The sequence below is a fragment of the Acanthaster planci genome, linkage group LG21 (genome assembly GCF_054643075.1).
Source record: "Acanthaster planci isolate LZ-2023a linkage group LG21, COTS_SCS, whole genome shotgun sequence".
Classification (NCBI taxonomy): Eukaryota; Metazoa; Echinodermata; class Asteroidea; order Valvatida; family Acanthasteridae; genus Acanthaster; species Acanthaster planci.
In genome coordinates, this window is record NC_141797.1 from 5,129,305 (window position 1) to 5,145,539 (window position 16,235).

General features: G+C 41.7%; 1 protein-coding gene across 1 annotated transcript; it reads left to right on the forward strand.

Annotated features, from left to right (window-relative positions):
- The first annotated feature begins 115 nt into the window (after positions 1-115).
- On the forward strand, positions 116-13,917 carry LOC110989398 (uncharacterized). Its single transcript, XM_087131166.1, has 4 exons — positions 116-504; positions 4,457-4,557; positions 9,958-10,085; positions 12,376-13,917. Exons 2-4 carry the CDS (start codon positions 4,497-4,499, stop codon positions 12,589-12,591), a joined length of 405 nt encoding a protein of 134 aa, XP_086987292.1. The 5' UTR covers positions 116-504; positions 4,457-4,496; the 3' UTR covers positions 12,592-13,917.
- Positions 13,918-16,235: the final 2,318 nt, after the last annotated feature.

Here is a 16,235-nt window from a genome sequence, read left to right on the forward strand (position 1 = left end):
CGGCCGCCACGTAATTTGTCAAAAAAGTATTAAACTCCCTACGCAAAAATATTAACCTTGGCACTATCCGGCTTCCATAGGCAAACGGCCTTGAACTAACTTGTATCATGTGCATGCTGTTTTTTACACGTATTGGTATGTGTATGCGCGCTCGTACATGTGGGCGCCATATCATTGCCTGATTGCGCTTCGTCAGCTGAGCGCTGATACTATGTGCATATACATGTAATAACAGTTATTGTCTGGCTTTGCGCTCATATATTGACCATATATTGAACGTGAAAACCATGTCATTTATTGTCTATGGCATAAAGTCGTTGACTTCCTGTTAATATCACCGTATACTGTACATAGGGCCGATCACAATGTATTGATACACGTGTACACTACCCCGCCGGACCACGTCCATCATCTTGGATCTGATCGTACACATAATTTGCATGATTTGTCTCTGGTTTTAGGCCTATATCGTTTTTAGCCATCACATCACCAATGGTGTTGAAGGTGAGTAGATTTCATGTTTCTGTTGGGTTTACAGTCATGATGATTGTTCGTGTTAGTGGGCCAGGATTCCGTCGTGTCATGTCTGTTGCTCAGGGTCTTGTTCGTGCATGTCATGTGTAGGCATATGGGGTTTGAGTCAACTCGGACCCAAACCAACTCGGTCCCATGCCAACTTGGACCCACAACCAACTCGGACCTGTGCCAACTCGGACCCAAAACTAACTCGGACCTACGACCAACTCAGACCCACCCTGAGCCAACTCGGCCCCAACCCCAGGAGCGTGATTAACTTGTTGAAAAATTGATTTTGTCCACTTTTACATTTTAGCATTTGGTAAATGACACTTTTGCGCTGCATGCTGCCGAGATGTGACGTCCTCTTGAATAAACGTAATGCGGGGAAACAGCGGCACAGGCTTTCCAGAATTTCTCAGTTTTAAAGTTTGAACAGGCATGGTGGCTGAAAAACTGTACAGGACTAGATTTGATATCAGTGATGTCTTGAAACGAGTGAAAAAGTAACCGACAAGCGGCGTATTTTTATGGAGGCACATTTCCTTTTTCATTTATTTGCCGTTTGTAATCTGGAATCTTAATCGGCTAGTAGCTTCCGAGGTAACGGCGTGATTGACCACAAAGACTGATTTTGTCACCTTCCATTCTTGAAACCCTATGATCGGGGAGTGGGAGCTTGGGACAACCAATGGGAGCAGCTTTTGGAGTGTGATTGACAGAACCAAATCATTGACGCCCTTTCTCCGAAGTTTTTTTGGCACTCCAGATCAATAGAAGAAATCGAATGAACCTTTACCAAACAGCCCCCAAAGTCTTTGTTGCAATAAAAAGCTACAGATAGGCCTTTTGATGTACATAAGAGATGCTGCATGCGTACAACACATACTGCAGATATACATCAATATCACGAACACTGACCTTTTATAGTGTCTCATGGTGTTATCCCCCACCTCACTTTTCAAATTTTTTTGGCCTGGCAAGTCTTACACCTCCACCTTGCCCCATTTCCCCCCCCCCCCCGAATACCTGCAAAATTTAGGCAGATAGAGGAATTCATCCATACAGGCCTAAACTGACTGTCCAAATAACGCAAATAGGTTGGTAATTTTGAACAACACAAATCAAATCATTTTAAAGTAAAAATGTGGAATATTTCCTATTGTCTTAAACTTGGAGACGGTTTTGAAGTGTCGTTTGTCTGCTTGCGAGCTCATTATTGATATTTTGTGATCCCACTTTTTTTTTACAATAAGACGTGCCATAATCACGAGGGATCATAAAATTGTTAATATAAAACCCGAATTTGGGATTGATAGTTTCCAGTTCAGAGTATTTCTTTCACAAAAAGCCCCACATTACGGGCCTATTTCGGATAGAGGTGGGCGGCTACATTCATATGAGCGCATAGTTTTACTACTATTAGGGGGGTATCTTCGGGAAAAGGCAAATTAAAAAGTTCATAAAATTTAAACAAAAAGTGATCAATTTGGCCATAATTTGAATTTCCAGCGAAAAAAAATAATCTTGAATTTCCAGTGAAAAAAAGAAGGCCAACCTCTTGGCGAGGTTCAAGAGTCGGCACTATTTTGGTTTACGGGCGCGTATTTGATGTAGTGCAACCATATGACTCAATGGGTCCGAGTTGGCGTGGGTCCGAGTTGGTCCTGGGTCCGAGTTGGCATGGGTCCGACTTGGAATGGATCCGAGTTGGTTTGGGTCCCAGTTGACCTGATCCCATATTATGTACGTTGTATACATGTAGGCCTATAACATACATGAAGGCCTGAGTGTGAGGCAGTGGTCACGTCTGCCTGGTTAGGTAATGTTCCTCAGTCCTTGCCATGGTTTAAATCTTTTCACCAAACCTTTTCACCATGTGATAAGGTTTTATATTAGTTTAGAACAGCAGGAACCTTGCCGAAGATGTTCCTTGCTTTTAATAGATACCGGTACACTGTACATGTTCACATTACGTGAAGCAGTTTTTTTGTGTGCATGTTGGTAAATTTCCAGTTCGTCATTGATGTTGTTACACCTTAATTATTGCCCCGTCTGTCATGTGCCTGACCGTATCCGTTCCGAGCAGGAACAAAAAAGGGCATTTTTTTAAAATGAAATTGACAGTCCTTTGGTACCGGTACAAACTTACCACATAGGTGCACAAGTTGTGTGCTCATTTGACTCAGGGTATGCTGAGTATGCACCGTAAATTTTTTCTGGAATGTGTGGTCTTCGCGTGCATGCGGGACGTATGCAGGAACCCAGTTGGAAAACTTCGTACTAGTCTGACTTTCTTTTGCTTTTAAGGGTGCACTTCAAAGGGCGGATAGTCACCAGGTCCCAGATTTCGCTACCTATTGTCAAGTCTAATTGGTTTTCACACTCACAGTAAGTGGCAAAATAAGGGGCCTGGCGACTATATGATCACTCACGTTAGTTTGTGGCTGGACTGGCCAAAAATTGGCTTAATATGCAATTACATGGCAAAACTGATCAAACATTTGCCTTTGGTCAGTGGCATAGCCACGGAGGCGGGTCTTGGGAGCATGTACCCCCACAAATTCCTGATGCCGCTCCCCCAGGTGCTTCCCCCCTCCACTGAAAAAAAACCAGATGAATGGATATGGAACAAGGCTAACAAAAACTTGCCCTAAAGACCACACCACTGAAAGCTGATGCCTCCCCCATAAGATGCTGCAGGGTGCCCCCTTTGTGCCCTCCCATTAGTAAAATCCTAGCTACGCCACTGCCTATGGTATACAGTAGTGTGTCAGTGTACATGAACATACATTACATACATGTACATGTATGTTTATTGGCATTTATACTATCGGTACATGTAATCGGCTATGATGCATCATCAACATTGACCATGGCGAAATGTTTTATTCAACCATGATATAGCACACATACCAGGGCTATCTACATGTAGTTTTTCTTTATATGATGGATGAAATGCCCGTTTGGCATATTTATGCTGTCTATCAGGTTTGAAAAAGCCAAAAACCTGGTAAAATTTGAGGAATTTTCTGAAGTAATTTGTAAACCAAGTAGGGCCAGCCAAACTACAACATTGTTAGAATTATACTTGAGACTGAAGCCGTAATTGGGACAAAGCATCATCAACAATAAAATGATTAATCTTTTTTTAAGCTGGTCATACATTGAAGTTTTGAAATGTTTGGATTTTGTATTAGAATATGGGATTATTAAAAGTTAGTTAACAGTTAGTAAGTTAGTGTGAGTTAACACAAGACTACATGTACATTTAAGTTAACCCAAGACTTTGTGATTAATTAAATGTAGGCACTCAGTAACCAGCTGACCTACATTAGCCAGTGTGAGACGTGGCAGACAGGTGCGCTATTTGAAGTGGGTAAATTCGGAGTAAATACGACAGATTTTTATCCAAGCCAAATACAAATGTCGTACCTCATGCTATTGTCTCTGCCACATCTCAAATATCCAAATGTACAATGTATCAAATACCCTTGCCCATCCCCAGCATTCATGTACCGGTATGTGGTCACTAGCTGTCTTCCATCTCTTGTGCCTGTGGGAATTATTGTCTGTAATGTTCGCTGACCCTATGAGCCTACGATATATTCTCCTCCTACTCGTACCCAGACCTAGCTATACATGGCTACTCATTGTCTAAATACATGTATTTGTTGTAACCTTGGTTGATTGTATTTCAGATAATTTCAGGATTAGTATCAAAGATTACTTGTGGGAATGCCCACTGTCTATCAAGATGAACAATTTATGTACATGTACATGTATGTACATGTCTGTGAAACTTAACATTGAATGGGAATAGTGTGTTCGTCATGTAAATTGTTCCCACAGCATCATTATCATAAATCATGAGTGTGGTATTTAGAAAAAAAATTCTTCTACTGAAGACTTGTGTCCTTTTTTGTGTCATGTTATCCAGGTTTCTGGCATTTTGTCTGCATTGATGAAAGCCATATGTGATGGGAATGATGACAGTTGAGAAGCTTGGCCATGTGATAACACTGCTTGCAGCCTGTGCGTGTAAGTCATCAGTAATTCAAATAATGTGTCACAACTATAGAGGTGTATTTGTAATAACATTTTGTCTACAGCTGTGTGTGGGTGTGCCTTTCCTGCTAAAAGTTTTAAGTCCACTGAAGCTCTATTTTGTGCATGTTGGCTAAGTTAGTTAAATCAACAACTTCCACTGCATAGGCCATCATATGCTATAATTAAAGATATCTCAGATATTGTTTGATTCCTCATGGTTAAGATTTGAAAGGCTTGAAAATCCTTGTCAAGAATGAACATATTGTAAAGAGCATGAATCCAGACATGTGTACGTGTATTGACATGTACAAAAATCGTCTTTTCTTTACTATCTGTAACTTTTTTTTCCTTCCTCAAACCCCTTACTTCCATCTCGTTACTCCTCAGACTAGAGCATTTAATGTACCTGTATTATTCCCTAAATCACCATTATTTTCCCATACATGTACAGGTATGTGTGCCGCATTGTCCAAAATGTACATTGTACCCGGTAGACTTGCATCAAAAATGCCAGGCTACACAACACCAGGGTACATCTATGTATGTCCAGTGGGTGTCTGGCTGACCATGCAAAAGTGGAAAGTTGGTCATGCTTTTACCCACCACATTAACAATTGTATTTCACAAACTGGAGCTTATCTGTCTATTTGTTTACAGAACAGAAGCCTTTTTTGCATTCTTTTGTAAATGTGAACAACTAATTCACTAAATAAACCTGATGGCGTAATTATTTCATCATGACCATTGGGGTCAAAGGTTTCAACCCAATCAGACATCTACACGTACATGTACTTGAAGAAATAAAGTGCTTTAAAGAGTGCACTCTGTACTAGACTTCTCACCTTATGAAATTCCTGACGTGAGGTCAATTTTAGTCTGCAACACTTCCCTTTCTACTCACATGTACATGTACAATGTACATGTATCTGCAAAGTTTCAACCCAATGGGATATATATACCGGTACTTCAGGAGATATTGGGATTTAAAGAGTGCACCTTTAATGTCATGTGACTTGTCACATGATGACATCATCATCACCCACCACAATCATAATTTATAAACAACCTGTAAAATGATTGCTGAATTAAAGGTACATCCTGTAAAGGTGCCTCAGGGATTGTAATACTTCTAATAGTGGTCTGAGTATCTCCGGGTGCTTAAATCCAGGAAAGTAGGGAATAAACTTGCTAAAACATGACCGTCTTCATGATATTATTGCTATTAAAACAAACTTTAACTTGCTGCAGGCGCATATCAAAATCAACCTGCTGGTTTTTTTTGCTCCCTCGGCAAAATTGGATGACAACCAGTCTGAGGGGGATGCAGCTGCGGGAGCGATGGGAGCCATGAACTCACCCTCTGACAAACAGAGCAGAACAGTTTTTCTTTTGGAAGACAATGAGGAAAGGGCAATTTGTTTGGGGGGAGCTACATGTATTTTGTTTCTAAAAATGTGTTTGAAAAGCCCGAAAATTGTGCCTAACCCGTACAAAGGTTATAAAAATTCACATGAAATAATTTCCTATCCCCCCCCTTAAAAAGTTTGGCCTCTCTCCAAAAAACCCTCCCTTGACCCACCCCCAAACAACTCAAAAGCTACGGTAGCTACATGTACATAAATGTGTGTGGTTCTTTATACATGTACATGTGTTACATACTGGTACATGTACATGTAGCACATGTGGTGAGTTGTAAAGATAAATGATTTTTTAAAGAATACATTTGATACCAATGGCAGCCCAACAAAACTAGACAGAGATTAAACTTATTTCTGCAGAATCTATGCTTACAACGCTCAATTGGAACAGGGCTACCATTTAACCCTGATAACTTCATTCAGATCAAACAGGAATTTTGGGATTATTGATAGGTCAATGAAAGGTCTTAATCTTCTCTGGTAAACCAAGTCATGTAACAAAGCTGTCACAGTTGTGTGGCAGTTTCCAGTTGTCTGACATGGCAGCTGCACTGCCCAATTACTCCCTATACTGTACATATACAGTACACCTGTAGGTAGACAGTGGAGTGCAGTCGCATGTCTGTGGGGCAGTGGTATTCTTGGCTCATACATGTACATGTACATCATAAGTCTGTTCCACATTTAGATCACTGACCTGTTAGAGTTACATATCTGAGATGGATGACTGAATTTGCTCCTTGATGAGTTGACCTTTAATCATTTGGTGTTACTTTATTCACTGGATTCTGACATTATGTACACTGTAGATACACGTACATGTCCATTCCTGCTCTATATTTGTGAGGACATACATATGATATTTCAGCTACATGTATTTTTGGGAACCGAAAACATTATGGGGACAGAGCAATGTCCCAACAACTCAGTCCTAATTTGCCTAATAAAAGAAATTGCCCCCTTAACCCAGTGAAGGCCTACCCTATACTTTTGAAAGATGTTGCTCAGAAGCTTTGGGGTTGTTGTGCACTCGTGAAGTTTCGGGGTCGTTGCGTGTACTCACTGACTCATGAAGTTTCGGGGTTTTTGCGTGCACTCATGAAGCTTTGGGGGTTGTTGCCCACTCATGAAGCTTTGGGGGTTGTTGAGTGCACTCATGAAGCTTTTGGGGTTGTTGCGTGCACTCATGAAGCTTTGGGGGTTGTTGCGTGCACTCATGAAGCTTTTGGGGTTGTTGCGCACTCATGAAGCTTTTGGGGTTGTTGCGTGCACTCATGAAGCTTTGGGGGTTGTTGTGTGCACTCATGAAGTTTCGGGGTTGTTGCACACTCATGAAGCTTTGGGGGGTTGTTGTGTGCACTCATGAAGCTTTTGGAGTTGTTGCGCACTCATGAAGCTTGGGGGGTTGTTGCATACACTCATGAAGCTTGGGGGGTTGTTGCGTGCACTCATGAAGCTTGGGGGGTTGTTTGCATGCACTCATGAAGCTTGGGGGGTTGTTGCATACACTCATGAAGCTTGGGGGGTTGTTGCGCACTCATGAAGCTTTTGGGGTTGTTGCGTGCACTCATGAAGCTTGGGGAGTTGTTTGCGTGCACTCATGAAGCTTGGGGGGTTGTTGCATACACTCATGAAGCTTGGGGGGTTGTTGCATACACTCATGAAGCTTGGGGGTTGTTGCATGCACTCATGAAGCTTGGGGGGTTGTTTGCGTGCACTCATGAAGCTTGGGGGGTTGTTGCATGCACTCATGAAGCTTTGGGGGTTGTTGCATACACTCATGAAGCTTGGGGGGTTGTTGCATACACTCATGAAGCTTGGGGGGTTGTTGCATACACTCATGAAGCTTGGGGGGTTGTTGCATACACTCATGAAGCTTGGGGGGTTGTTGCGCACTCATGAAGCTTGGGGGGTTGTCGCATACACTCATGAAGCTTGGGGGGTTGTTGCGCACTCATGAAGCTTTAGGGGTTGTTGCGTGCACTCATGAAGCTTGGGGGGTTGTTGCATACACTCATTAAGCTTGGGGGCTTGTTGCATACACTCATGAAGCTTTTGGGGTTGTTGCGCACTCCTGAAGCTTTTGGGGTTGTTGCGTGCACTCATGAAGCTTGGGGGGTTGTTGTGTGCACTCATGAAGCTTTTGGGGTTGTTGCGCACTCCTGAAGCTTTTGGGGTTGTTGCGTGCACTCATGAAGCTTGGGGGGTTGTTGCGTGCACTCATGAAGCTTGGGCATGTTGGGGGGTTGTTTGCGTGCACTCATGAAGTTTCGGGGTTGTTGCGTGCACTCATGAAGCTTTGGGGGTTGTTGCGTGCACTCATGAAGCTTTGGGGGTTGTTGCGTGCACTCATGAAGCTTTTGGGGTTGTTGCGCACTCATGAAGCTTTTGGGGTTGTTGCGTGCACTCATGAAGCTTGGGGAGTTGTTTGCGTGCACTCATGAAGCTTGGGGGGTTGTTGCATACACTCATGAAGCTTGGGGGGTTGTTGCATACACTCATGAAGCTTGGGGGGTTGTTGCATACACTCATGAAGCTTGGGGTGTTGTTGCACACACTCATGAAGCTTTGGGGGTTGTTTGCGTGCACTCATGAAGCTTGGGGGGTTGTTGCATACACTCATGAAGCTTGGGGGGTTGTTGCGTGCACTCATGAAGCTTTAGGGGTTGTTGCATGCACTCATGAAGCTTGGGGGGTTGATGCATACACTCATGAAGCTTAGGGGGTTGTTGCATACACTCATGAAGCTTGGGGGGTTGTTGCATACACTCATGAAGCTTGGGGGGTTGTTGCGCACTCATGAAGCTTGGGGGGTTGTTTGCGTGCACTCATGAAGCTTGGGGGGTTGTTGCGCACTCATGAAGCTTGGGGGGTTGATGCATACACTCATGAAGCTTGGGGGGTTGTTGCGCACTCATGAAGCTTCAGGGGTTGTTGCGTACATGTACATGTAATCACTGAGTTTTGATGTTACTGTTTCAGGGAGTAGAAACATACATGCACCAATCTGAAACTTTCAAACACATTAATGTACAATGTACAAGCTGGGGCCAAAGCAGAGGCTGGAGCTTGCTGAGGTTTGAGAGATAAACAGTACAGATTTCAGATGATGAATTGTTCATGATTTTAATTTTCTCAAACTCGGCTGGCATCTCAAGAGAGATTAAATTGAGCCTGGCTGTGCCATTGAGGAAAGCAAGGAGCGTTGGATCCATTGAAATTAGTTTTAACAAAACAAGAAAGTACATGTAGCATGCGATTCTGATTTTTAACCCTGAGACAAAATGAATAATTCTAATTTTGAATTGTTTCCATCAATGGTGACATACCGGTACATGTAGGGTCAATACGTAGCCATTCAAACACCCAAAGGGTCAAAGAGTGGCCTGAATTCTGGGTCATTTTTGAGTTATTATTGCCCCACTACTATGTTAAGGCCCCCCCTACCCCTACTTGAGGGAAAATAGTTTGATGCGTACATGTACATGTAATCGAGTTTCTAGATATTTAGGGAAACATCTTTAGTACCACTTCGCAGTCTTTTTGTCAATTTTACAAGTTTTCCAAAATCTGAAGAAGAAAAATTCAACAGGTTTAGAATTTCGGGCCAAGGGTCCGTAACTTCTAGGGTGCATAATTTAAAAAATACAGGCAAAAGTAACCACCACACCTATTTTCCACTTTCATCTAGAAAAGAGTTTGTGGGCCTTTGAAAATGCCACCAAAAAGATGAACTATTGATGTTGCAAACTTTTTAGCTTGGTCTCCTGCTGGTCAAACTTTTTTAGAGGCTATAACAAGCAGGATATCAAGCTGGAACATCATTTGTGATGTTGTGGTATTTTAAGGTTTTCTTCAGGCAAATATGGGTCGTCGCATTGGAAGTACCCTAGTTTGGTATAATTTGGCATGGCTTGACCCCACTGGCTTTCCACCTTGTGTATGATGCTTAATCCTTTTATGTTTGTTGCAGGTTTGGTGGGCGCTGATACCGGTATAACTTGTTACAACTCAACCATCCAGGCCACTTTCAAATCTCATGACATCACTGTTTTTCAGGGTGCAGAAACAATCGGCTGTGAAGACGGTTTTGGCTGTTCGGTACGTTTATTAAGCTGACCCTTTTGGCCCAGATGATACTGCCTGTTGCAGTATGTCAAGGCTTGGGCTGGTATAGGTGTGGTAACTGTGGAATACACATGTACATGTACCATGTGTATGCACACTGTATGCACAGGGCCAAACAATGTTTCTTGCATGACCATGTGACCTTACCAATAACATTCACATCAGCAACTACAGTCGACTCTCGTTATTACAAAATCGGTTTTAACAAAATTCCGGTTATAACAAGCACAAGTCTGTGGTCTCAGCAAAAATGTGCACATTTCTATGGGGAAAAATCTGTTACAGCGAAATCGCATTGTGCAAAATTCCTGTTACAACGAATGGTTTCTGGAAAAATCATTGTTGACGACCCATTACTGTATAATGAACGTTTGTGAATCACAGTGGTGAAAACACATGCGCAGTGCATCACACTGGTTCCCACCGGGCCGAATTGTTGCTAAAGAAGGCATGAGGGAAATGCGGCAACCAGTCAATGTACATGTACAGTTCTTGCCAAAAAGGGTCGCAAACGTTCCACTAAATGTACATGTACATCATTTACGAATGCAGCAGTTGCAAGCCAAAAAAACACTGCTGTCACGAATTTTTTTGTAGGTTCTTTCACAAAAATTGATCTCATGTCTATGTGTTGTCTGTGTTCATGTATTTCATTTCAAGATGTACTGCTCATACTTGAAGCGTGTTTCCACAAAATTTCCAGCCGCAGCACGAGGCTTATCCCCTGCCCCTCCAGATGTGTCACACAGTCTAACAACGCGATGCACAGACATCGTTTGCCAGTTTCCTGTAGTCATGACAAGCATAAAGCACGATTCAAAAATCAATGATTTTTTTACATTGATTACACAAACATCTGAACAAAAATTCCCTTCCCAATTCTGGTAAAAATACGGCCAAATAAGTTCGCTTGGCTACTCTCACATCTCAAGAGCCCAACGAATCGCCTGACACTGCATTATTCATATTGCTGCAAAAAGATCTAGCGTGCCCGCCAATGAGACTGCGCTTTCGTGACGTACGTTTGGCTATACACAGCTATCCAATTGCAATATTCCTTCATGACATCATGCTCCATTAGCGACCATCTCGTGCACAGGCGGCCGCGCCACAGTGGGCGAGTAAACGTGGACTATTGATCAATCGTGCCATGCAACTACATGTACATGTAGTATCGAAAATCGTAAGACTGACGGAAAATTAAATAAACATGTCTTTCCATGACACAATTTGTGTTGGGAAGACTACTTACGTGAATGGGGGCTTCAGTTGATAAAATCTTCACATTCTTGCAGGTACACACAGGCCTACATGTGCTTGCTGTTTAGCTTTGTCGTCATCCATGGCCTTTTAAAAATCCCTGGATCGATGCGCTCACATGTACATGTATTTGATTTAATTAATCTCACATGCACATTAGACATGTTTTCACATGACAGTGAATTTTATTATTCTAAACCCATCACAATATATTTGATTAATTATAACCAAGAGATCTTTTTGATATAACATCAACCACGCGTTCACGTGTATGCCCATACATGCATACATGTGCATGCATGTACATGGCATTTTACAACAATGCACCAAAGCCATTGCACTGTGTTCTGCCTACAACGAACGTTCCTACGTTGTCCCGGGGATTTTGTAATAACGAGAGTCGACATTGTACATTGTAAAGCTCACAGGCTTATTGCGTGAAAATAAACATCGTCTATTTTCGTGGCCCATCTCGCTGCGCCTTTGCATTCATGTGCAGGGGGGGCATGATCCTCTATTTTACTGGATTTGGAATAAGCCATATTCTTTCCCATTGGTGCATGCTCACATCACACACCGCATACATAGCAGCAAGAAAACTCCACAGATCACAGTTACCCAAATTACAGTTATAAATGACCCAAACCCATCCTGACATTACTCATGAATCCCCCTACCGGTATTTGCACCTGAGTTACCCATAACTCCTTTGCTAAGTATGGTTTCAGGATACAGTTGGATTTAACAGACTTCCCTAGGTACATTGCAGCATGCTGTGTTTTAGTTTTCCCTATGAGTTCTCCTGAAGATATCCTAACCTGGCAGCAAACATACATGCACAGAGGAGACCAAATGAAAGTCAAAGTACTTCATGGATTTATTTTAATCCCATGCTGCACGTAAATCAAATCTCAATCACTTGAGCTTTATGCAACTCTAAGATCGCTTGCAGGCAGGTTTTTTCATTTGCTTTGATTTTACCACCATTCTCTTTAAACTACAGAAAACTGTGATCACTAAAGGAGGTCAAACTGTTGGAGTCACCCGAGGCTGTGGAATATATGGTTGCCTTGGTAAATCCTGCTTTCTCCTTCATGGTCATCGCCTGTGCCTTTATTGCTGCAAAAAGCCACAGTGTAACAGTGCTGTAGTTGTGACCTCTGAACTGACAATGCTTTCTTTGTCTGTGATTGCCAGTTGGACGCTAAGAAAACATTAAGAAAACCATTTGATAGTGTGTTAGGCCTGGAGATTTGATGGATCATTACCTTTGGGAGACACTTCAAATGTGGCCATGTCCGACAACCTCAAAGGATAAGTTGCATCACATTCACTGTTAAAAAAGGCGGACAACCAACGTGGCATCGGTGTCACAAACTCTTAACTTTTGAGCACCATGTTTATGATGAGTGATGCAGTGCAGCAGGCATGGCAGGTGGCCATAGAAGATGCAGTGAACTACTTTACCTGGCCAATGGATGCTTTGTCTTATGAAACAATAGATGAAGAGGCTGTGATTTTATTTCGCCACCTGATGCCATTTTTCAAGAGACAATGGTAACTGCTGTGATACTGAATTTTTCTGATGTTAAATATGGTGGTGGTAAAAACATTTTCCTACTGACTGTGAAAGACATGTCACCAAACATCGTTTGTCACACAATATAGGAGGCACTGGCTGAAGCAAATCCTATTCATATGCCCAAGTCACACTTGGGGCAATATTGTACTCAATTTTGTCTTTCAGAATGTCGGTGTGTTTGCAAAATCAAGATGTGCCTGTCCACTACCATAACTTGCCTCAATTTTACAAAAATGATATCTTTTAACAAACTTCTGAAAGGATGCATCTATGTACATGTATGTAATCTGTCCATTAATGCCAACTCCCTTGTGCTCCTTATGCATTGTGCATGTAGTTGTTATACATGGGGGCATTCTGTATATTTGGGGTCCGATTTTTTCCTGTCCGTTACATCTGACATGGGTTTGTAAGTTTAGAACATATCCATTAATTTCCAAGAGTATTTAAGTGATGTTAATCAAATAAGGAATAGTTTGAAATCGATTTCAGTGGTATCCCCTGTCAAATTTCACATATTACATGCAGGTGTAACACTGAAAAATATGTCAGACCCTAAATTTGCAGAATGCCGCATTTGTCCAGGGAAGCACACAAACCTTTCGTGGTCATCCACATCAATTATCAAAATAAGTCATTTTTTTCCGTCTAATGTTTGCCTCGGTTTGTGGTCCATGAAAGACAACTGCGCCCACATGTAAATCTATATGATATTATTTAACCTTAAAGAATGGCTTATCGTAAAGTTTACTCATATTAATGGGGAAAAAATGAATTTATTCAATGGTTTAAAGTCATTTCAGACTGACCTCTTTATTCAGTACTAACGTTGATGCTTAACGATGCAGTCATAACTCATTGTGCCTTTTCCTAAAAAAGGTTCGAATATATAATCTGTGAAGTTAATATTTCTGTCTTTAGTGTCCCTGTAATAAATTTGTACAATGATGGACTTCTTAGAAATGGTGGTGTTGATTATTTTTCCTAAAAATGTCACTGAATCTCAGTGAGCTTGGCTTGGCTCAGCGCGGCAAAATTATACCCACATCCTGTTTTTAATAACAGCCAAATAATCCCTTTTGTGTTTGAGTGGTTGCAATGTTTACTTAAAAGGTGTGCATCTTTTGTCTTAACTCTTAGATAAATGTGTCAAACCCTAAGATCCAAGGGGATGATTTCTAATCGATTCAGTTGATCTGAAGACTGAACTCGTGGACATCCATTCCAGTTCTATTGATTTTAGTCGTACAAGCTTTGGTATTCTGTTGAAATGTTTTTTGGGATCTACAGAATCGAAAAATACCCATTAGCTGCTCCATAGCGGTATGGCAAGAGATAGCCGCCACGTGTAGATGTCCCGTCCATGATGACCACTTTTGAGGGGAATTCTTTTCTTTTGCGGGGATTTCTCACTGGGCTGCGGCAGCTCGCGACAAGATGGAGACAAAATTGCGAGAAATTCCGCGAATCTAGCGACAAATTTTCACTTTGACTCGCATTTGGTACTTGGGACACGTTTGTGTAAGTGGCACGAGTTCACATACGTATCGTGCGACTGTAACACGACACTTGCGCGACATTTGCGCGACAAAGTTGTGAATATTTTACACTCACACCTGTCTAACGTCAGGAATGACAGATTCTCATGTTTTGTTTTAACCAGTCACAGATTCGTTTCATAGGTCGCCAACCCTCACAGAGTTTGTTCATATTTCTCGCACTTTCTGACTCATGGAAATTAAATTGAGAAGAATGCGAGACGAGTTCCAGACACCAGCGACGACTCAGTGACTATTTTGAGAGAAAATTTGCATAGATTTTTGAACATGTTCAAAAATCCCGCGACACCGAAAGCGAGACCTTGCGACTCAAGCGAGGAAATTGAGAATCCCCGCGAACGTTTTGAGACATTCTGGAAACTCTGCCCCGAAAGGGAATGCCGTTCGTAATTTGTCGCCAACAGACGCCGCCCAGTGAGATACGGGCTTTACGTTTCGGCATCGTCCGCGGATACTGAATTTAAATCGTAGCCTAGCCAAGATGGCTTCTGTATGTAAATAATCCGTAGACCATCGGTTTGAAGATCGCAGAAATACTGTGCCGAAAGCCCAAGAGCAGTACACTCGGCAGATTACAATGTAGCATGCATGGATTTTCCACAACCATTATGTTAGCTTGAAACAAAAGCTATAAGGTGCAGTGTTCTTCACGCACTTTTGTATAGCATTATTTCCAGACAAGCTAAATTCAACCCAAACCATTTTATTCAACTTGTCACGTTCGCGTATAGGTTTGCTTTTCCCTGGTAACCAAATGTATTTTCGATTCTGCCCTGTTTTTTCATGTGGCTTCGTATTTAGTCCTGTTTGAGTTATAGCTATGCTATTTACTATTCAAGACTTGTTCTACCATCCTTCAATTAAGTTCTACCATCCTTCAATTAAGTTCTACCATCCTTCAATTAAGTTCTACCCTCTTCAAGGTCGTCATCCGTGTATTCTTTTTTGTTTAATGTTCACTGCTCAAAATGTACTTGTCCTGTTTAGATGTGATGTGACTTCTCTGAGTAACATTTTCCATCTCTCTTAATTTGTAATGCTGTCCTGCGTGATACTCTAAATCATATACATAAAAGTACTCCCATAATTATGAATCATTTTCTTCTCAGCATTCTGATATTTTGTGTAAGGTCTCAAATGCAGTTCTGTGGAATTAAGGCAGAATTTTTTGTAAAGACTCTTCCATTTTATGCCTGTAACTATTAAACCATTCAAATTGAAAGGTATTAAAACGTTTGCGGCAATGGGCAGGGTTGTGGTGTCCCTCGAAAACAAATAGGTTTTGTTTCCCAGTGAAGTTTTCAAGTCCTTGTCATTTTATGTTTTCAAGGAAAATCACAGACGAAAGTTCATGCCACAGAAACAACTATTTTAACGAACATATTTCTGCCTTTCTACATTTAGAGCCTTTGGACAAATATGAACAAACGACGCTACCGGTACTGCTCAAATAATGAAGCTGAACGGCACGTTTCAATGTTCGAATACTTGCGTAGGGAAGCAATTCTTCGAAAAAGAATTTAAGTTGATTTTTTTTCATGAAATTGGGGAACATGTATGGAGGTTCTCCATGAATGATGATTGCTACGCGTTATACGTTGCCGTAGGCTGTTCTATATACACCATGGGCATACATGTCAAGGTTACTCTAACGGAGACCACATCTAGCCTTTGGTGAAGAGAGTACTGCAAATTTAAACGCCGTCTCTACGGACACTAGTA